Source organism: Blennius ocellaris (genome assembly GCF_963422515.1).
Source record: "Blennius ocellaris genome assembly, chromosome: 5".
Lineage (NCBI taxonomy): Eukaryota > Metazoa > Chordata > Actinopteri > Blenniiformes > Blenniidae > Blennius > Blennius ocellaris.
Genome location: NC_137654.1, coordinates 10,458,074 through 10,480,237, shown reverse-complemented (window position 1 = coordinate 10,480,237; position 22,164 = coordinate 10,458,074). Strand labels below are relative to the sequence as shown.

Below are 22,164 nucleotides of genomic sequence, written 5' to 3'. Positions count from 1 at the left end.
GGGGGGGGGTTGTTTATATGCTACCTTTTATAAATCACTTGGGAACATCCTCCTTCTCTTGTGCATTTCTTTCTTGTCTGCGTTCAACCATCAGTCACTTAAAAGCTGCATCGAATCAGACTCCGTCAGACTATTGGGAGGCTTTTATGGTTAAATTCTGAATGATGATGCATGGTCAACGTGTACAGTTACAGCTCCTACCTGCTCCACATCTGCTAATAGGATGCATCCTGGAGAGGCTTTATTTCTATGTTAATGCCCTGCGAGGGCAATGTGTGCTCTGCTCCCAGCGTGTTATTACAGCACTGCTTTTTTCATGCTGCGTATTGCAATGTCCCGGCGGGGCGGATCCCCCGAGAGCAGGGCCGTGCTACCATGTCAAACAGTATCGCCGTCTCTGTTTATTATGTGAAGTGAGAGCCGCTGACAGAACTATTTTTAAGGTCGCTCCGCAACTCTGTGAGGATAGCTCTGAGAAATGACATCTATCAGTTCGGTTTCATCTTTGAGCTCAGTGAGGTTGATGTAATCCACTGATGGCTCCATAAGCAAAAGGAGTCCTGCTTCACATATACATGGTTGGTCTTTGCAGCGTGAAGCCAATATCATGTATGGAGGAGCTTTATAAAGTACTATTATGGAAGGAGACGGCGCATTAAGAAAACCACTTTTGCTATTCGTTATTGGTTGTTTTGTTTGGAAAAGCTTAGGCCTTGTTTTGGCAACAACATTTCAAGCAAAAATTGTTTCTGCATTTTCATTTGGGCAGTGGTTTGTTTATGAGACAACGCCCTGAAATGATGTAGTTTTCATGTAGGTCCACTAGTGGATGCTGTTTGTTTTTGTAATAAAACCACACACGCATACAGGCAGAGAACAATACGCTATAAACATTAACCATAGCGAGTACACAGACATTTGCATAGACAAGACGACAAAGGTAAGATTGCTATCACAGTGACTGTCAACTCTAAACTTACTAAATCCCAGGAGAACATGGACTGGGAGTCATCACACACTGGAGGCTGCCATTGTTGTTATTGTCCATCTATTCGCACATGTGCACAAGAACGATTCACCACAGCTGTGGTGCACATACGTACGAGCAGTTATTCCACTGTCTGCAAGTAGACTGAGTTTGTTTTCTGATCTGATCTTTTTTGATCGTTTTCCAACCAACCAACCAACCAACCAACCAACCAACCAACCAACCAACGCTCCATCCATCCATCAGCTAAACTGCTTTAGCCAACTCAAAGCAATTTGTTCACTTTCTAATTTGTATATCATGATGGATACATTTATATTTGTATTTATATGGACAAATTATTAATAATTTGTCCATATTCTGGGTATCCATAATAATCTCATGTTTATCATCCAGCTGAATGTATTTAGTTCCTATTAGTCCACACACATGGTTGAGGGTAATTTTTCAAATTAAATTTTTCATTCAGAGGCATACACTCTGTATTCATTTGAGATCTGCAGCTTACTTTTATCCTTGAAATTATTCGGTGAAAACGGCATAGCTTTGCAATCCCTGTTCGACGTGTGCAAAGTACTCACTTGGCGAGGGATTTAAACTTTATTCGACTTTAAATTGTATTTTTTTTTTTTTTAAAGTTCCTTACTTGCAAACGTAAGACAGTATGTAAAGTGAGGTGAACATTTCCAAAAGTTTGAATGATGAAAGGCTGAACTTCTTGAGAAATGATCTAAAAAAGAAAGTGCAGACTAAAACCAATTAGTGAGCCCACAATCTGGCAACATGATATGTTGTAAGTTAGATGATGATTATTACTCCAGGGTCTCCATAATCACTCCGTCTCATCACATTTGGACATATTTCAACACTTTGTTCTCCCACATTTGGAGCATTTGGAGCTACAAAGTAATTTGTTTCTTCATGATCTCTCATCATGTCTTCACCTCAAACTAGTCTGCTGGTAAAAATGCACAAACCATGACTGCAGCACTTACACTTCACAGGACGAGAAAAAAAACAATGAATGCTGGATTTACCCATCATGAGATCAAACAACAAATTGAGGCATGAAATACTATTAAAAAAAAAAACTCCTCATATCTGATAAGGGACTGGAATGGACACACGAATGCAGAAGTAGTCGGATGTCCGTTCTAATTTCTCCGGAAGCTGCAAAATACGTTCCGCCTCAGCAGACTCTTCTCAACCACATTTCTCGGATTTACATTAGTCAGCATTACGAGATCCACTGATTTGCTTCTTTTGTTTTTTGAACGTAATCCTGAGGGAACAGGTATTGAAATGACTTCATATCTTCACTGACCTGTGGCAGCTGTTTGGAGATGCGTCTGAAGACGTGGTAGTAGAGGTCCCAGGCCTGAGTCAGGTCTTTTACGTTTCCAGAGCGCATGTACTTCCTGCACCAGTCCTGCGCCTCCATCAAGTCCCTGCCATATGCCTGCAGCATCACAAACACACAAATAGAGTGATTCGTGGAAGAAAATGACAGTTGTTCAACATGAAAGGTGTTAAACAGGAGGTTTGCACTCATTTTTGTTTAGTTCATAAAGTGCAATCTGATCTTGAGTGAGCCAGACAGGAAAAATTGTGCTGTAATGACCTTTAAATCCACATTTTAAAAGATCATTTTTGTCGTGGTGCAGAGTATACATGATAAAATGTCTATATCATCACAAAACCAAACAATTACCAAGGACGGGGACTAAAATATCAACATAAAGTCCATTTTAATGAAACCTGGTGCAAAATACAGTGAAATGTCCAAAAAGCTGCTCCAAAAGCTGTTGCTTGATGTATGTTTCTACAAAGCCATCCTGACAGCATAGCTTCGAGTTAACGCTAGTTAGCTAGCTTTCATGGCAGCATCACCGATATCTCAGCTCAGTTGTGTTGCTTCCACTACTCGTAAGAAATTTGTTTAAAAAGATCTGCAGTTTCTCTGAAATATTTACAACTTGCTTGGTGGCTTGGCCAGATTGGAGCTTCTTGCAGGCCATTTGTTTTGCCCATGGGCCTGATGTTTGACACCCGTGGTGGGAACCTTTCAATATCGATGCATTATAAATCGATCATAAATCATAAATACGGGAATTCAAAAAGTGTTTTGTTCCTAACACACATTTGAGAGGGTAGATTGAACAGAGTGAATTCAGTGTACAAATTAAAATGTGTAATAAACGCACAATACTCTGCTTCCACACTTCAGGGACAATTTATTTGTAAGCCTATATTTTCTGTCAACAATAAGGACGTATTATTTGGTGGAAATGAGGAAAAATAGAGAGAAGCTGCCTGCTCACATTCTATTGTTCGACATTCGCCAACATTCACAAAGACAACACAAACCTGGTTAAAAGATGTCTCTTTGAGGGTCTGCGGCCCCCTCTCCATCATGGCATGGAGAGGCTCCAGCACAGCGAACATGCCCTTGACGTTGCGCTCGCCGAAATACAGACGAGAGGCCTCTTCAAGACCCTCATGCCACATCTCGTGCCACAAGATGGCCACTCGGATAAGCTCTTCACTCACCTGGCCGGGGAGAGATGGCAATTGAAAGGTCACCGATACTGCATCTCTAAAGCCAGGGGTCTTCAGTGTCACATGCCTGGTCTTCAAGATAATATTTGTGGCTATTTCAGGATTTTAGATGGTGAGTATCAAACTTTTAACTCAATTATTGGTAAAAGCCTTGTACACACCAAAGAATAAATTGAGATCTTATCTTCAATTTAAAAAAAGTTTCATTCATCATTGTATTCATTAACGATTTAGTCTTTTTTACCATCATGGCCTGTTGAACCAGAGTGTTGCAGTGTTCACACATGTTCTTCAGGATCTTGTTGGCAGCATTGTGGCGGGCAGTGGTGGTCGACTTGGAGGCCACAGTCAGCGGGTAGATCAAAGCCTGGGGCAGATCAATGAGATAAACACCACTGATTCTATGCATTTGATCAAGTTCTGTGTTACTCACGACACTATTTTAGTCCCTTTTTTAAAACTGGGAACCTCCTCAATGAATGATACAAGCTACAAGAAAACTTGATCATTTGAAACCCAGAAGTGTGTTTACCTGAGGGTGATACCGTCCAATATCTGTCAGCAGCTGGTGGATGAGGCGACCCACCAGGGCTCGAGGGGTGTCGATTCGGGCTATGAGCTGAGGGATCACCTGCACGTGCACAGGAAAAACAGAGGAGCGAGGTTAACATCAGATGTGTAACACAGAATAAAGCAAAGGGACAGAACATTTTTTCACAGAAATGAAAGGATATGGTGTTTTCGCTTAAAAATGTGACCCCATTAGTTTATGCCCGTTTGCGTTACCTGGAGCCAAGTATCTATCTGAATGGTCTTGATGCCTTCCACCAGAGCTTCATTCACCTCCGGCCAGTGACCGTAGTCAAACCACAGAGTCAAAACCCTGAAAAACAAACATCACAATCACAATCTTTCCCTGTGTGATTGTAATAAATCATGAAGTAGTGCAATCACTATCCACCACTAGAGGTCTCCCTGTCATCATGAATCACGTGTCAGGTGCCTGAAGATACAGACCCTGTTTGATTGCCTGTAATGCTTTCCCAGCGTGTGTTACCATAATTTATCTCACCTAAGTGTGTCCTGCAGGTTGTTTCCTCTGGATAGGGAAATGGAGCGGAAGAAACCTTGAACAGCAGGAACTGTGTACAGAAGTAATGTCTTTGAGAGGTCCTGCAGAGACACACGGAGAGGAAAGTCATTCTGTGGAACACACTGTACTGTAGATGCTGCTTGTTAGGAGGTGGAACATAAAGTAATGATGGACGGAACGGCTCAGGAGTCACAGTTTCTATTTCTATGCTTACTGAAGAAAACAACAATGTGAAAATGTGTATATTATATTAGATAAAGCACCACTTGTCTATACTTTGGATACCTTCTTCTTCTTTTTTTTTTTTTTTTTTTTTTTTTACATATGCGTGCACGTTGGGATCTGTAGGTATCCACGGGGCAAGTTGCTGGGACACATAATGGATATTGCAGACAGCATGTTAAACGGGACTTGCATTCAGATGGACACAGGGTCAGATTTCTGGAAGCCCTCACCTCGTTGACCTTTTTCTGGCCCGGAGAGGGGACAGGGCTGTGATCGTTGCTGTCCACCTCACTGTCACTGTTGCTGGCTTCGCTGTTGGCGCTGGTGCCGCTGGCGTGCCGCAGCTTCTTCTTCTCGTCGCGTCCTTGATTCTGGTGTTTGTAGTGCAGCACTGCCTCGAAGTTCATCACGGCCCAGGCGTGCCACGCCTGCCGAGGGACGGGAGAGACTGGGTGAAACTAGTTCTTTGACAGATTGGTGAACGCAAATCACTTCCACATTTGTTTATAATGTCATTTTCCAGCTAACATAGGACAGATATGTCCCGGGGCGGGGGAGAGTTCAGATCCAAACACGTGAATTTCATGTTGGCCACGTTATGCAACCGGCTATTAAACGTTGAAAGATGAAGAGAGTTGTTGAAGATGGATGAAGAGTAGGTGCGTGAGTATAGTGAAATCTTTGTAGCCTGCAGCACAGGCATGAACAAGAAAAAGCGGAGGCGCCCTCAGCTCCTCCATCACCTCATCTTTTTGATGCTTCTGAGGAGGAACCTCGAGTGTCACAATCTAGCGGGCAAAAACAAATGAGCTGTGCTGACGAAAAACATAAAACTAAACTAAACAGTTGTGTCATGACATGTTTGGTTAAAGGGCAATAAAGTGCACGGGTGACGCATCGGTTTTGGGGCAATTTGTGTCCCATACAGCTGGGATTTCTTTTTACGACGCCCAGAGAGGAGTCAGGAGTGAAAGGTCAGGGGTGAAGAGGAGGGACTGACCTTGTACCAGTTTCGGTCATGCTCAGTTGAATTGCTGTAATACTGGAGGACTTTAGGAATGGTGCTCTCGTTGATCCCTTGCAGACTGAGCTGCCACTCACCCAGCTTCAGGAAACATCTACATGGCGGGAAAGTAAACAGCAAACAGGGAAATTTAATGAGCGGAAGGTTCGTACACATGGAGGACACACTGCGTATGAAGCACACAAGTCATCGGCCTCTTCCTTCCACGAGTCTGCTGTCTGGCAACAATAACTTCGCGAGTATTTCCACTGAGCAGAAAAGCACAAAGCACAGACAGTCACGAAATGTGATCGGCTAATAAAAAAAGCTAGTCAAATGTTAAACGCATTTAACTTGGAGTTCACCTAGAGCGAAGAAAATCGAGGTTTTTCCATCATGTAGCCATTTTCTCACAGCATCTGAACCGAATGAACAAAAGAGGCCTCAGCTGAGGGACTTCACAGCCGGTCGTGTCAATTCAATTGTGAAAGGTCCTGCAAAAGAATATGGCTTGAAATATAGATAAGTAATCTCATTAAATGCATGCTGATACAGTCATGTAGAAGGAGCACGTAACTGTGTATCATATTATGGAAAGGCGTAAAAAAAACCCAGCAGGGGAACTCAAAATGTTTCTGGAAAGCCGAGACCCAATTAATGGCCTTATAGCATTACATGCACAATTCAGCCATATAACAATTGATTATTTTTACAAGCAATAAGTCTCCCTAAAAAGTGTCAATACTAATTACCTTGCAGGGTCAAATGCAACCCCAAAAATTTTAAACACAAGGAAGTTTTGGCACCAATAATCATTCAATATGTGACGTGTTCAGCAGAGTCAAGAAGAAAAACTGCTCTATTGATGTACCCCTGTGAAACTGACTAAAAGGAAGCAATAGAGGCCATGTGGTAGTGCATTGGTTAACGTGAGCTCACCCCCGGTTAAATTCTGTGATTGGGGCTCTTTCTGTGTGAGGCTTGCATGTTCTCCCTATGCATGTGCTCTCCTGTAAACTAATGCCATGCACAAGAATTACTGTTTCCAAATGGATAATAGGGGTGGGCAGTTATAAAATGAGCTCTGTGGTGCTTGAGCAAGACTTTCGACCCCTGCTCCCTGCGCACTTCACAGTGGTTCCCACTGATCCCTAGTTATACACTTCATGACAGCAGAGACGAAATTTTGCTGTACATTTGTTGTTGAAAAAAAAAAGAAACTTTCTCCAAAGTAAGTGTGTGTTTCTCTATGATCGACTGGCAAACTCCCCAAGGTGCAACCCCGCCCAGAATGACCGCCCCAGCTCAGTCAAGGGAACAGCATGAACCGATGAAGGGACTCAGATGAGGTGCAAAGCGTTTTCCAAGGCACATTACCATGTCCAGTTGAACTCTTTTGAGATGCCTGGACGAATGAGAACATGCATAGATGTTCTCCATAGGTTTTCTCTTCACCACAAGCCAAAAAACACACATTTGACGGACTTGCAATCTTTCCAATGTGCACCGTGCAAACAGTTAGTCATCCTCTATATAATAGTTTTGATGTTACAGGGGCTACAACACAATACTAAAAACTGTGACAACATTTGTGAAAAACACATGCGAGGTTCAAAACATTACCCCGACACCACCAGGCCTCATAACATTTCTGGGGGAAACCCTCATGTCTTTGATCTTTGTCGTCTATAGAGTAAAGTTTTCTGGAATTCAAGAGGGGGAAGAAACACCAGGACTCTTTGTGGACTGTAAAACTTACAGGGGTTAGAAGCCAATGTCATTAATAGAAGCTGTGGAGCAGTAAGCTGTTCAATGGCTCACGAGGAAACAAATGCAGAAAGAGAAACCTCATCATGAGTGCATAAACATGCCCGTGTTGTCACTGCTTATAAAGAACAGGCAATGACTTTCACTAGATCCAAGGGCAGTTCATTAGGAGGGAGGCGGATAATGATACAAGGCTTGGAAGTCCTGCAGGCATTTATCAAAAGTAACACTGCTTAAGGCAGAGGCACTGAAAGGTAGCGGGAGCACATCTGGAGAGGTTCAATTATCCAAACCAATTTTCCTTTCATTTCCTACAACAGAGGAGTCTGTCACATCTCGTGAGGAGCGCCGAGCTCGGTCCATCACCCGCAAACTCAAAGGCAAAACTCAAATTGGCTGTACTTGTCTGGGCTGAGATGTACAATTCACACACAAACAGCAAACATTGCCGAGTCATCCATCAGCGGAGTGAAGCCCGTTTGCTGGGAAGCTTCAATGGATTTGTCTTCGGGGATTACGTAATGTCTCCCGAGTGCTTTTCCATGTGGACGTTCAGCTTTGGTTCAGCGATTGTTCGCCAAACTGTTTCCGTAAACGGTCGGTACGACGCGGGAAAAAGTGGGACATGGCGTCCCGGGTGCTGGAACAACATGTTTATTTGGACAGTGGACACCCTGAGTTATTGATCGGTGAAATTTTGCAGGCCCCCTCTGAGGAGAGAGTGGACGTGTCTGTGTGAACGTGTGGGAGTGCTCCAGGTGTGCTCCATACCATCGGGCTGACCTGTATTCATGAAAGTGTGTCAGAATGTCTGGGGGGAAGCCGTCCTGACTGAGATTATACAGGTGTTATACACGCATTCCTCCAACAGTCACAGACAGCATGTTAAAGATGCAAAAATGTTTGGGGGAGAAAAAAAAAAAAAAAAGCCTTGTCTGCCTGTTGTCATGCTTGTGTGTCGTCTGGTGTGATTTATGTGATGGGAGGGCGCACATGGCTGCACATATGATTTACCGTCTGCTTCCATGTCGTACCTCATGTTTAGAGATGTTCAACCAACATAATACAAAATGCAGAGCAGCCAAATTTTCAGAGAAGTTATCAGTCTCCTTTTCCACAGAGGCGAGACTTCAAACCCTGGAGGAGGAGGCCTCAGATAGCCGCCTCAAATATTTTCAAAAGCCCACACAAGCCTCCAAAGCCACTTTTTCTTAAGACTTTAAAGCCATTCCCACCGAATTTTGGGATATATGAAAGTTTCCATTTTCTCATCTGCAAAATCAGCGTCTGAAAAACACATGATCGTTATTTGAATGTCAACTTTTCGGGAAAGAAAATGAGAAAAGGAGTGTCAGGTTAACAACTGTTCTAACCGACTCAAACGGTGCATCTTTCTGCACGGAGAGGCGATACCGGAGGAGATTTTGACGGCTGTGCCAGAACTGTTAAATGAAGAGGCGTAGGTGTAAACCATCAGTACGACTGCTGATACCTGCGAGCCGCAGTGCCACAGCCACTGCCAAACGGATCATTTTATTGAAATCCTGGAGGTGAGACGGTTGAGAAAAAAAAATAAAAATCTGGCCAGCCTTGAAAAGACCACAGGACGCCAATGGACTTGTAAAGCCTGCTAAGACAGATTGGGCCACGGAAAAGAAGCGTTGCACTGTACATGACCCAGCGTGTTTACGACAGAAGGGAGGCATAATACATGAGGCAATTTTTTCCCTGCTTCAGCGTTTTGCTTTGTGTTTTCTTCATCATAGTAAAGTGGGCGCACACTACTGTACCATATACTGTCAAACACTAGAAAACTCACAAGCTTTGTGACAGCTGAATGCAATGAAATAACACAACTGAAGTCAAGCTATAACATTAAAGTCCCAGGAATTCATATTTGCTCCTTGTGTTTCCCAAAAGGCATTTTAAATTTTAACTGATGTTATCACTACATATGCATTTGGCTTTCAGACGTTATAAGTGAAAATGCATGGAGGGTTGAGTGACACTTATTGCCACTGTAGGCTTTTTCTAATGTCTACAAAGCCCAAGCGATAAAAGTATTCAAAATACCAAGATTATGCAACTCAAAAAGGCAACATAAATTCAACTATTATTTATATCTTTGTATTAAACCCGCCAGTTTCCTCCAGCATGAAAAGTTTTACAAGGTGCTGCTGTGACTGTGGTTCCAGTGGAGGACAAACCTGGCCATCAGTTTGTGAAGCTCCTGCTTGTGCTGATGGTCCTCGGATGCGATGGCGTGTTGGGCTTGCTGCTGAACCCCCTGCACGAAGTGCTGCATGTGCTGGAAGGCATCGATCTGAAAATCAGAAGAGGCACGCAGCAAGTAAATATGGGGCTTCTGAAATGTGTCGGCCTTAGTGGTTGCACCAACTTTCAAGATCTCGTTTGTTTTGATGAATGCCTCAAATGCAGGAAAGCAGAGCAAATGTACCTCTTATGTCATTGCTGCACCACTTCGTATTCAGGTTTTTTGCTGTGCAAGTCATAAAGCTTCCATAGAGTGATTGTTTACAAATACAATTGACATTTTGCACCAATACCACAGAAAAGTACCAAAAAAAAAAAAGAAAAAATAAAGAAAGAGAAAGTCCCCATCTATCATTGCATTCAACATTATCAATGGGAAAACATGTGACACAACATTCCTGACGTCATCTGAAGAAGTTACATTAAAAAGAGGTAAAGCTCATTTAGCGGAAATACCCATCCTTCCATCCATGTGCTACACACTTAGGAGGAGCGGATCCCTGCCAACAAAGTCAGAATGCATCCTTGGAGAGATCAACAGTCCATCATAGGTGAAGAAAGTTACTTGAAAGTTTATTAGCATTCTGTTTTCAATCAAAATGTTTGAGAATACCAGAAGATAATGAAAAGCTTCAAAATGAAGATGCCACAAAGTGAAGTGATCATACTGCTACTTTTACACGTCGTATTACATTTAAAATCGGAAAATAATGTTAATGTTATATACAAAGATTATTTAAGAAGCCAGTGTTTTTAGCCTTCATCCAGCTTTCCTTTTCTGACGCTTCCCGCTCAGCATTCCCTCTTTCATGCCTTGTTTCTCCAAACCAAACACCATGACAGGTGTCAGTACTGTCTTATAAACCTTCTCTTTTCACATCAAGTCCTGACACTCCTCTCGACTCCATCCTGCTCGTCTCTCTGGGTGATTCACCCCAGGTACTTCAACTCATCCATCTTCACCTTCCACTCAGTATATGCACTGTGTCTTATCTCTACTGACCACTCAACATACTGTGGTCTTGATCAGACAAGAGACAGAAAAATTTAAACACGTCTTGTGCACTTCTATTGACATCTATTTCACTATTCTTTTCTTGCTATATCACTGAAAAGAGATTTAAGTCTGTGGATCACAGTGAGATCAAGTAAAGTTTTGCCCTTTTAGTCGAAGATCAACTTAAGTACTTGACCAAATACTGTGTGATCTCATCATTGAGATTCTAGACAATTCCCATTGAACTGTGGCAGAGCTGATGTACTCGCCGATTTTGAATAGAAACAGCAGATGGGGCTTTTTCTTATCTGTACGTGCACACATGTGTTTGTGTGTGTACATTTACACTCTGGTTTGACCAGTAAACAGCACAGCTGGCCTCAGGAAACAGCAGCTCTTAGGCTCACACTTACCTAAGTCCCCTAACGAGACCTACAGTCTGGGGCCACACATTCTATTCAACACCTGGCAATAAATGTAGGTGTGTGTTTATATGTGTTGGAGGGGGGGGTATACTGCGGGCCAGTGTGTGTGTGAGTTGGACAAATGTTACGAGGCAGAGCGGTTCAATCCTATGCCATTCTGGTGACACTGGAAACATAAAATATGACGCGAGGTCAGCTCCTCGTGTAGCCGGCAGCTCGGTGGGTGGTGGGCGTCCCCGTGGTGGACCACAGCAGGTACTACTCACACACCAGCAGCGACTAGTAATCCGCCTGACTTCATCACCATGGTTTGGGAAGACCAATAACAACATTCATCTAAATGTCATGGTTCAGTTGGCTTTAGTGATCGACTCCAACTTTCATAAAACAGAAATGTCGCGACCTCGGTAAAAGCACACTGAGCTCTATTCATTACGAGGAATCACAATTACTAATGATTATCCATACAAACCCTTCAGTGTGTGTGTGTGTGTGGTTTTAATTCATGAATTATATTTCTCAACAATGATCAAAACCGAATCTCACCCTGATCACAAGACTTCCTGAGGGTAGTGCTGCCGTGAGCTGGATAAATGTAGTGAAATCTGACGGAGTTTGTCATTACGAACACAGTTTTCACAATCTGTTATATTAACCATAGCCAACTTCCCACCTGAAGTCAAAACTCAGAAGAAACCTTTTCCTTCCTGCTGGTAGTTGATTTTTACTAATAGGAAGCATATCAAGAAATACATCATTGACCACTTGATGCTATTTTCGGTAAGGTTATTTTAAAACGGGAGTCAAACAGGAGGCCTGTGAGCCAAAACCAGCCCGCAGAAAGATCCAACCCGGCAGGCCAAACCACCTCGAAAATGTTACAAATATAAATGAAACATTGATTGATTAACAAATTTATATAACAAATATAGACATTTTCATCATGTATCGCCAGAACAAATAAAAACTTTAAATTGAGTTTAAATTTAAAAGTTATTATGGCACGATATTACTGGTGGGCCCACCCAAGATGAAACGGGGCGGTATGTGGCCCCTGAACTAAAATGTGTTTGACATCCCTGCTTCAACCTTTGAGAATTTTTGCCCATAAAGAACTCTGTTGTATCAGAGCTGAAAACAGCTCTGATACAACATAATCTTTAAAATAACGTCAGTGAAACAATCGTCTTAGGATATGGCCAATATATACATACATTTCCTCACTTTTAACTTTAGTTTCATGATAATACATTAGAATCACATCAGGGAGTTCAGAAATAAAGGTAAAAGTTGAAGGTCCAAAAGTCTGCATTAAATATAATGTCAATTAAATATTTTCACACAGCATTCTCGGCAGTGATATGTAATGCATTTATTACATACAGCCTGATCATAAAGTCTGATTTATCAATGAGCACAAATTAAAAACCTTAACAATGTTCCATTATTACAGAAGCACTGATTAGAACTACTATAATTGAATAACATTAATACATGTAATTAAATGTATTAACAGAGATTCTTTTAAGTGAGTTTATGAAGTACTTCTAAGTAATAGCAAATTTAGAATCTCAAATTGCCTATTGTGCTTACTTTGGATGTCATCAAATTAAAATATATACAAATTTGCATTTCACGCTTGTTCTAATTGAACTATTGACTGCCAACACAAAACTCCAATATTGACCGTATGTTGCACTAAACACTTGAACGTACATTTGGTGATCAATCACTTCGATTTCTAAAACGTGAATTATGGAGCATGAGCAGAACTTTCTCTTCCTACCTTGCGAGCGCTCTTCCACATGTACTTCATGTAGGCGTATGTGACGTGTGGGTGTGTTGTGGGCAGCGGGTGATCCAGCTGTTTGGAGGGGTCGACGCCCAGAAGGAGCACCAGAGTCTTGTGGGCCAGCGCCTGAAGACGAGATGACGAAGAGAAAATACGGTTCAAACTTCCTCCCTGATCATTCTTTCTGGAAGTTAGTGCAAATGTCGATACATAGTTATGGTTGAATGATTGATTTGCAATTTTTCCAAACTGATTCCCAGTCGAATATGAAGCTGCACAACCTCCATTCTTCAGTTTGAAAAGTTAGGTTAAAAAATATTTCTGCCATGTATTTGCATTCAGTTGATCAGATTTAAGGAGACAAAGAGATACTGTGAAGATTTTCTACCCCATAAGGTGTAAGGCTCTGCTTGTTCATTCTTTCCATACCCTCATAACATTTCCTGCCATGTTTAATTTCGGCCAATCAAACTCCTTATTTGCGTGACATCCGAGCTGCTGATTTGGCCTCCTGTGTGTGCGCTCGGCTATACCATGAGTGTGTAGATAGAAAAATCGGCCGATTGTCTGCCGTTCCTTGCAATCAATTAGAAAAACAGTGAGGTCAGAGATGGAAAATTGCTCCACATCAATTGAGCAGATATGCAGGCTCATGTTTCTAAACAGTGTGATTTTGGAGGGGTGGTGCTACTTTCATCGGTGCCAGTTTAAAACAGGTTGAAATGGAGCTTAATTTCATGGTTCGGGGTTCATAGCAGCACACAACTCAGCTTCTGTCTGACAAAACAGATTGAAGGAGCTCGGATTTGGACGTTTAATTACCAGAACCCCGACAGGTTTTGGGTAAACATCTCAAACACTGACCAGGCGTCCACTTTTGCCACAAAGGCTGGCGTATTTCAGCCAAGTCCTCATGTCCTCATGGGGGCTGATGACCAGTGATCTGACCATGAGGATCTTCTGCCAGTCCTCCACGATGCGCTGACAACCCTGGAGAGAGAGAGAGAGAGAGAGCGAGAGAGCGAGAGAGAGAGAGAGAGAGAGAGAGAGAGAGAGAGAGAGAGAGAGAGAGAGAGAGAGAGAGAGCGAGAGAGAGAGAGAAGAAACCCCACACACAGTCAAACACACAGAACATTATTCTTTTGTTACTCCCTTGGAAGAGAGCAACCCAGTCATTAAACTTAAGAGAACAAATGCACGTGAGTGAGAGCAGCACTTCAGACCCCGGGGGCTGGTATTACTACCAGTGGTCCTCGTCTTTACTGCCCGCACGTGAGTACTGGATCACGTGCAAGGAAAAAAAAAAACACGGGTCTGTATTAATACTTTTTTTTTTTTTTTTAACAGACCATTACATGACTTCCTTTACATAAATATCCCTCCTGGCTAAACTTCATCGTCAATGACAGTCCTGCAGAGGCAGCAACAGAGACAGGTCACTGATGGAATAATCAAACTCTGATGTATATATATGCTCTATAATCTTCTTAGTATGTTTTGTATTTATGGGGGTAGACGAAACAATACAAGTTGATTATAATTACAGTACCAGAAGGATGGTACATATTAAGTTACTTGGCAACCTGTAATAACAAATGTTGAGGTAACCCAACGAGCCTCACGTCATCTGACATCCAAGATCTTCATTTCTGAAAATGTGGATTAATTTGCTACACAATTCTCTCCAATGTCCTTAAAAAGGTAAAATATGTAGGGACAAGTCTTTTCAAGGCCATAATTAAATTCCCCACTTCCCGAAGTAAGCTTAACGTGATGGGATGAAGGGGCTGGAGTACAGTTCATATCAGACAGGACCTGTAGTGAGGTGATTGCAGTGACGGGTTAGTCTGGGTTTAACCGCAACAAAGAATGGATCACATTTTGCTGACAGAGTATGGGGCCAAATTATCCAGTTCGTCTAAACCGACTGAAGGGAACAAATGCATTTTAATGGGGGGCATTATGGTTGACAGGTGGTCTGGGATGCCTACTTTATCACTGAACAGTCGCTGCGAGTCCTTAAATGGACAAAACCATGTTGTGAGGAATCGTATGGACTCTGTGCTCTTTTATTCAACAAGTTGGACTTTTCATTTTGTTTGTTTTTAAAGATTGTTTTTGTATGTATCTTGTGTAAATCTTCAGCCATAGCATACATTCTACAAATTGTTCTAAAAATCCAAGTACTTGTTTGTCAATACATTTCACTGGTAACGGTCTAATACCTAGAAATAACTCTTATAAAGAGCAACTTGTCTTGATGTGATATATTGACAAAAGAAAGTGTTCTATCCATCCATCTATCTATCTATCTATCTATCTATCTATCTATCTATCTATCTATCTATCTATCTATCTATCTATCTATCTATCTATCTATCTATCTATAACAGACAAAGATGAAGAATTCCAAGCTTTACTTCTTGATATACCTGCATGAAATCGCTTGTACATTTACATAAAACAGTGAGGCGCTCTGGTTTCATCTGCTCCCTGCACTTCCTGCATCCGTCCTTTGATGCAGGAGAAACTGCTTCAGGAGCACGACAGTGACTCCCCGGCAGATGTGGAAGGTCAACCTCTAATAAATCACCAAAGGGGGAGACTGAACCTGCCAGGCACTGCAGCTCCAGCTTTCCTGAGGCTCAGAAAAGGCTCAGAGAAGACCCTAAATATTCCATCCCAACACGCTTATCCAGTTAATGGGGAGAATTAAAGCGCATCTTGTTGATGTTACTGCACATGAAAATGTTTGGGCAAACTTCTGAAATGTCACAAAGGAAAACTATTTCGTTAGTCAAGATTTGCATTGGGAAAAACAAAAACAAATCATTGCACTCTTCGTCATCGCAAAAATGCCATCACGAAGTCTGGATTTCTTTTATGCTGATGTTTAAGTCAATCTCTGATTTCCTTGTTTGGTTCTGCTACTTTCTAAGTACTGCCCCTGTATTGGCTTTTGGACAGTCTCCAGCATTAGATCTCATTATTGTGACCTTCTGCCGTAAAAGCGCAGGCCGCCAGATGTATTAAGTGTACTGGCTTTTGCACTCAGCGCGGCACTCAGCAGCCTTTTGGACTTCGCCAATTGACAAAAATATACTTAAGTGCTCTGGGCAGCCACATGGCGCTTCAGACTTTCTTGGCTCTGAGGAAAGTGAGGAATGACGCAGTTTTGTGTTGTTCAATTAATTTTCCAAAACGGTGAGCATTCGAGCCAGCGAAGAAGGGCCAGGGATGCCAACAAGGGGAGTTTAAACAGCTTTATAACATGCCATTTCAAAACTGACCGACCCGGCTGCTGCTCAGCGTCAAGAACGGTCTATCACAGATCATCGGCTTAACACTTTATCTTCTTGACTTCATATTATCCCTCAACATGCACGTACAAGGCAAAATCCCCGTTTGAGTTTTGGCTGCAACTTGGCAACATGGAAAACATGATGAGAAACAATATTATCTTTGATCAGGTGGCATTTGCCTCGGATTCCCAAAGGCTTGGCAGACGAGGTATTTCCTAACTGCTTGTGGGTTTGTGGTTCCCCTACAAACCTTTCTGTCTCATTTAACAGCATGTACAACACCGTGATTGACAATTAATAATGATAATAACAGTAATCACAATCAGTTGCAGGAAAGACATGTGCTTAGATGAAGTTACACCATGGGCTACATGACCCAAGCCACAGCTTCAGGGCTGAAAAGGATAATTTCATACTGCTGATGGCCAGCAAAGCCGCACTCTGTCATATTATATTGTGTTTTCATTCATAGTGTGTGGCATACTCAGAGGCCTGGGGCGCGTTTCCCTGAGAAGGTTAAACAAATTGAGTCCGTTCTGAAACAGAGTTGAGTTGAGATTTTGGTTTCAAACCCAGCAGATTAGTTCAACTCTCATTGTATGTACCGTGAATTTACAATGTGCACCTTGACTTTGAAAAGCCGGCGTGAAATCGACCACAATTCAACAACATAAGGAGATTTGTGTTTTCTGGAAATGTCGGATTAAGATTCATAAGTAACAGGAACAGTCGATTTAATTCTTGTGCATTTCCAGTAACTGACAAAAGTCTTAAACAAAATGTATCAAAGAATTACATTCAAGAGTAAAGGAAGTGATCTTTCTGGACTGGCAGGTTTGAGGTGTGTGTGCGCACATATAAAATATGAAATTACTTGAATCTTTTTTTCCCTTCATATTTTCATGAAATGAAAAAAGACCAACTGCGAGTAAACTGTAGTGAAGACAAATTCTTTATATAATAACCCTTGACAATAAAAAAAAGCCTTCATCTGCAAAGAAGAGTAGGGTGAGATACAAAGCCTGTTTAGGGATGTGTACATATCAATGGCATGTTACTTGTAGGATCAGCAAAATGTGCAATTGCCTGAAAAAGAATCCGTTTCGCTCAACTAAAAAGCCATCCTGAGATGATTAAATATCAACTTTTGAATCATTTTCATACAAATGTTAAACTCCCGCAAAGTAACATACCGTATTTTCCGCCCTATAAGGCGCACCTAAATACCTCAAATTTTCTCAAAAGCTGCCAGTGCGCCTTATAGCCCGGTGCGCCTTATATATGGACGATTGTTCTACTCAAGACTGTTATTTGACAGCTGAACAACCAGAAGCTTTTATTTTGACAACTCTAACTTCGCAACCGGATCTTCAGAGCGGACGACACTCCGCACAACACCTTAATCACTCATGGTTGCACACCAACATTCTAACAAACCAAAATAAACTAGATGAAATAATTACTCCCTTAACCGGGGAAACAAAAACACAGCATAAACACAATCAACACAACACCAAGCCCAACAACGAGCTACAATAACCTCCAACAACACAAAACATGAATTTGTCGCTGCAAGGCATGATGGGACATCATGCCTTGCAGCGACAAATTCAACCTGAGCTCCTCAGTGCAGCCGATAGAAACTCCCATAATTCATTGCAGCTGTTTGTGGTGTTTTAAATGCAATTATTGGGGGTTATATTTGGTTTGTGGTGACGGTAATAATTGTGTTGTGTTGTGTTTTTGTTGCTTAGTTCATGTAGTTTAGTTTATTATTATTATTATTATTACCGGTAGTTGTAAGTTGTCAACCAGCAGTGAAGAAGGTTTTGTGTGTAGTGTCCTCCTGGCATAGGCTGCAGGTAGACTATTAAAATAAAGCGTGTGCACCTCTCTGGGTGTTAGAATCAGTGGAAAATGTAACCTAATGGCTTTGAGCTATAAATGTTGCTGACCACTGGTCTATTCCATGCGCCTTATAGGGCGGTGCGCCTTATATATGAATGAAGTTGTAAATTATGTCAATCAATGTAGGTGCGCCTTATAACCCGGTGCGCCTTATAGGGCAGAAAATACGGTACTTATTTTTAGATGCTGTCATTGAGTTTCTCTTAGTTTTCCATCAGTTTGTTGAGGTAAACTTGCTTCCTGTTCAGTTTAAGTCTGCCACAGCAACCGCTCTGACTAAAAGTTACTTTATGTAACCAGTTGGAGTTCCTCCTCACTCTCAGGTTTAACTTAACTCCCTTTCTGAAATAAATACCCTTAATTTCAGGGCTTCCGACCTCAAGCGTTTTATTCTAAACCACTTCATGAAATGGGCTACAGTTTAATCAAGACTTGAAAGTCTTGGTGATTATGAGCTTTGAACAAATGATCAAAGATCAGCAATAGATTCTTCTAGGAAGCTGCTGTTACTGGCCGGTCATCACAAACAAAAACAAACACAAAATGGTGAAAAACCCAATCCAGTGAAACTAAATTTGTGTATTCAAACCTTAATATATCAAACAGCACTGAAACAGTGTTTATAACAACATCAATTCTTGCTCTCTCGGTGAGAGAATGCAAATAGCAGGAAATGGAATCGTTGGTCTTGGTGTCGCCGAGCCGATTACATAACACAAACATCTGTTCTTCATTAAGGGTGCGCATATAAATGATCGCGCCGGTGCCAAAGTTTGCAAACAGCTTGGTAACATTAACACCCGACGAGCACAGCTTTTCTCAAGGGGGCAAAACCGGCAGCAGCTGATTTTCGCTGAGTGAAGTCAACACTCCATCATATAGAGTTGTGCCATAATAGTGGCTAATGTATTGTAACACTAATTCACACTACGCCCATTGTGTTTCTGAAATGCTCCTTTCATATTACATTCGGGTTCAGTAATAACGATCCAAACCACAAAGTCGGGCCTTTATCTTGCTTTCGTCACAGATAATATTGCCTGTGTCAGCATGTACCTTTGGTGGCTGCTTCGAGATGTTTCCTATTAGTAACAGTAGCCTTTCCAACATCTGCTTTGCATTGCTATTGTTGCGGCACACGTGAGAGTGTGTGAGCATCTATGGATCATGTGTTGTAGTTACCTGAAGCCTCTCCCACCACGTTTCCCTGATGATGTCTCTCCTCTCTGGCACTAACTTATACTGGATTACCTCCTCCAGCTCGGACAACATCTGGCATGAAACCATGGCCTGGAAGAAGAAAAAAAAAAAAAAGGCACACACATTTATCCTTATCTCATGCAATTCAATGTCCAGGCAGGCTAAAAGCTTCTTGAAGAACAATATATTTATCCAAAGTATTCAGAATGTGACTTCATGTATTCAGAAAGTAAACTACTGTTTCTAAATTTCCACAAATACAGACAATAAAACATGACCAAAGAGCCATCCCTTCCAAAGAACGGCGGGTGGGGAAGTTCATGTTGGCATTAGTGTGACATTATGCTTCTACAAATGAATGCAGTGAAAAATGAGATGGTCAGGTGAAGCCAGACATTCCCAGAGGAACACTTACCCCATATGCTCGACTGTAGCTCTCTCCAGCCATAGCCGTCAGCTCAGCATCCAGGAGGTCTCTGGCTTTGTCAATACACTGAGTTTGAACAAAACACAAAAAAGGAAAGTGATCAAATACACAACTTTGTAATCACATTTTAGTTCTAAAGTTTGAGGTAAGTAACAAATTGCTGCTTGAGCATCAAATCAACTGGATGATGTCGGATCAGGTCCAGTTTTATTCTGCAGTAGCGAAACAACCCAAATATCCAGCCAATGTCTCATGAGTACTACCTTCAGCATGAAGAACAAGGAGTCCTGGAAATGATTGTATGGCCTCAGGTCTGTTTTTAGAGGAAGAGACACGGAGCTCTAAAACAACTACATTATTTCCACAGTAGATCTGTGCTCAGATCTCCAACATGTTTTAAACTAACTCCTGCCATAAGTGTGCTGAGTAGCAGATGCAGCTTTGAAAGTCAAACAACATACTGATGCATCTCCTGCTAACTCACCCACACACATACTATACTGAAACCTTTGCATAGTAACTAAGCCCAAAAAGTTTGGTTTGCTTCTGAATTGCCAGGCAGTTGTCATGATCCTATTTGTTACCTCTCGATCAAATACAATTAACCTCAAGTTACAGCAACAAACCAGTAAAACTGACATTTCCTCAAGTTATACGTAAACAATGTCACCCTCAGAAGGCTCCTTGCATCAGGACCATCTGGGTTTGGATTCTTGCCGGACAATAACAACTCGGTTCAAAGGCGAGATGTTTATTCCCTCCGCTCTCAGGAGTCGGCAATAATGACACATTTGTTGGAACCGCATCAATTTGGTGACCAAGTAAAATATTCGTCGACGACTAATGAAAAAGATGACGCTAACACCTCATTAAAAAAGTCACCTTTCGAGACCAAAGCTATAACGGACCGTCTTACATTTTTCCTCGACTAATAAAAAGGAGATAAATATTGATTTAGGTGTAGGATTCAACGCCTGAGGAGAGGGACTGCCTGTGTTCAGGAAGCCACCGAGTGCCAGGAGTTTTATGAGGAGAGGTAAATGAACTGCTGAGAGCAAAAGTGCGAAAGTTATGCAACGGCGGTTTGGGATGTCAAATATATTTTCAAAAAACAGCCCACGATTTCAGAGGAAAGTGATGAGGAAGAGTTCAGAGTTGGGAGCTATTAGTCATGCTGCCTGCTCATGACTGTGATGCAAATTCCGAAACTTCTTCACGATGTTCAGCCAACTGTCAGCGTGCACTCATGCCTTGACAATGTTTTGTGTAGCTTCTTGTTTTTGACTGTATTACTGTATACTCCTGACTCATCTGAAGGATTCCAGCGCCCTGACTTCTCCTCCCACAGAGTCGTCTCTCTCCAAGTCCGACAATACTGCAGACGCTCCATCACCGGCGAGAACCCCGAGGGGTGGAAAAACAGTAAATGAGAGAAAGACCCGAAACAGATTAGGAGCAACAACAACAACAACAACAACAAAAAAGAAAACAGAGGCAGGGACAAAGAAGGACACAAGACATGCAGCTGAAAGTCTGGAGATCTCTTGGGCTGTGACAGCCAATGCCTTTTGGGAACTGTTATTAGTGGGATGGTAAAATGGGGGAGAATGACTGAGGTAACTCTCGGAGGCCAGCTGTTTCAGAACAACTGACACCAATAATTTTTTTTTTTTTTTTTTTTCGTGGGGCGGGGAAGGGGGAATGGCGTGCCAAAACACCTCTTCAGGCACGCACAGCGAGATGTGGGGTAGTGGGAGGAAGGTTGGGACGAGGTGACAATGAGGCTGCTTCTTTATAGTCTGCGCTCAAGTTATGGTGCTGTTTACTCCTGAATTACTGTGCAGGGGCCTCGGTGGAAATGTGCAGCCCAGACGACTCCTGATAAATGCAGTGTCTGGCTTCTGGCAGCAAAAAACAAACAGTGACCCAGTCTTCTCTTTCTCTTACATAAAGGCTGCACTTATGTACCTGCGATATCACTTTATCATTGCAGTGTGGTGTGAAGGCCTGCGGTTACCGACAAAGGCCAAGTCAGACCGCAAAGTTTGTGAAACCCTTGAGACAATTTACGAATCCAGTGCACGTTGAAGGAGCGAGCGTATCATGAATCTTGGCACAGCAGATTGCTTTACTAGAGGAGAGGGGAAGCATGACTGGGGTGTCCACACATCAGCAGCAGAACAGCTCAAGCGCTGAGATTTATT

At 42.1% G+C, this 22,164-nt stretch overlaps 1 protein-coding gene across 1 annotated transcript in view; it reads right to left on the bottom strand.

The window, feature by feature from the left end:
- Positions 1-22,164, bottom strand: part of mtor (mechanistic target of rapamycin kinase) — a 95,101-nt gene that overhangs the window by 11,051 nt on the left and 61,886 nt on the right. Inside the window, exons 33-45 of the mRNA XM_080496505.1 lie at positions 19,949-20,026; positions 19,516-19,623; positions 13,988-14,113; positions 13,118-13,249; positions 9,843-9,958; positions 5,866-5,983; positions 5,096-5,293; positions 4,620-4,720; positions 4,334-4,430; positions 4,080-4,178; positions 3,792-3,914; positions 3,356-3,538; positions 2,313-2,447 (exon numbers count right to left, since the gene is read on the bottom strand). Of these exons, the coding sequence (XP_080352631.1) occupies positions 2,313-2,447; positions 3,356-3,538; positions 3,792-3,914; positions 4,080-4,178; positions 4,334-4,430; positions 4,620-4,720; positions 5,096-5,293; positions 5,866-5,983; positions 9,843-9,958; positions 13,118-13,249; positions 13,988-14,113; positions 19,516-19,623; positions 19,949-20,026 (1,614 nt within the window). The remainder of the gene's footprint in view (positions 1-2,312; positions 2,448-3,355; positions 3,539-3,791; positions 3,915-4,079; positions 4,179-4,333; positions 4,431-4,619; positions 4,721-5,095; positions 5,294-5,865; positions 5,984-9,842; positions 9,959-13,117; positions 13,250-13,987; positions 14,114-19,515; positions 19,624-19,948; positions 20,027-22,164) is intronic.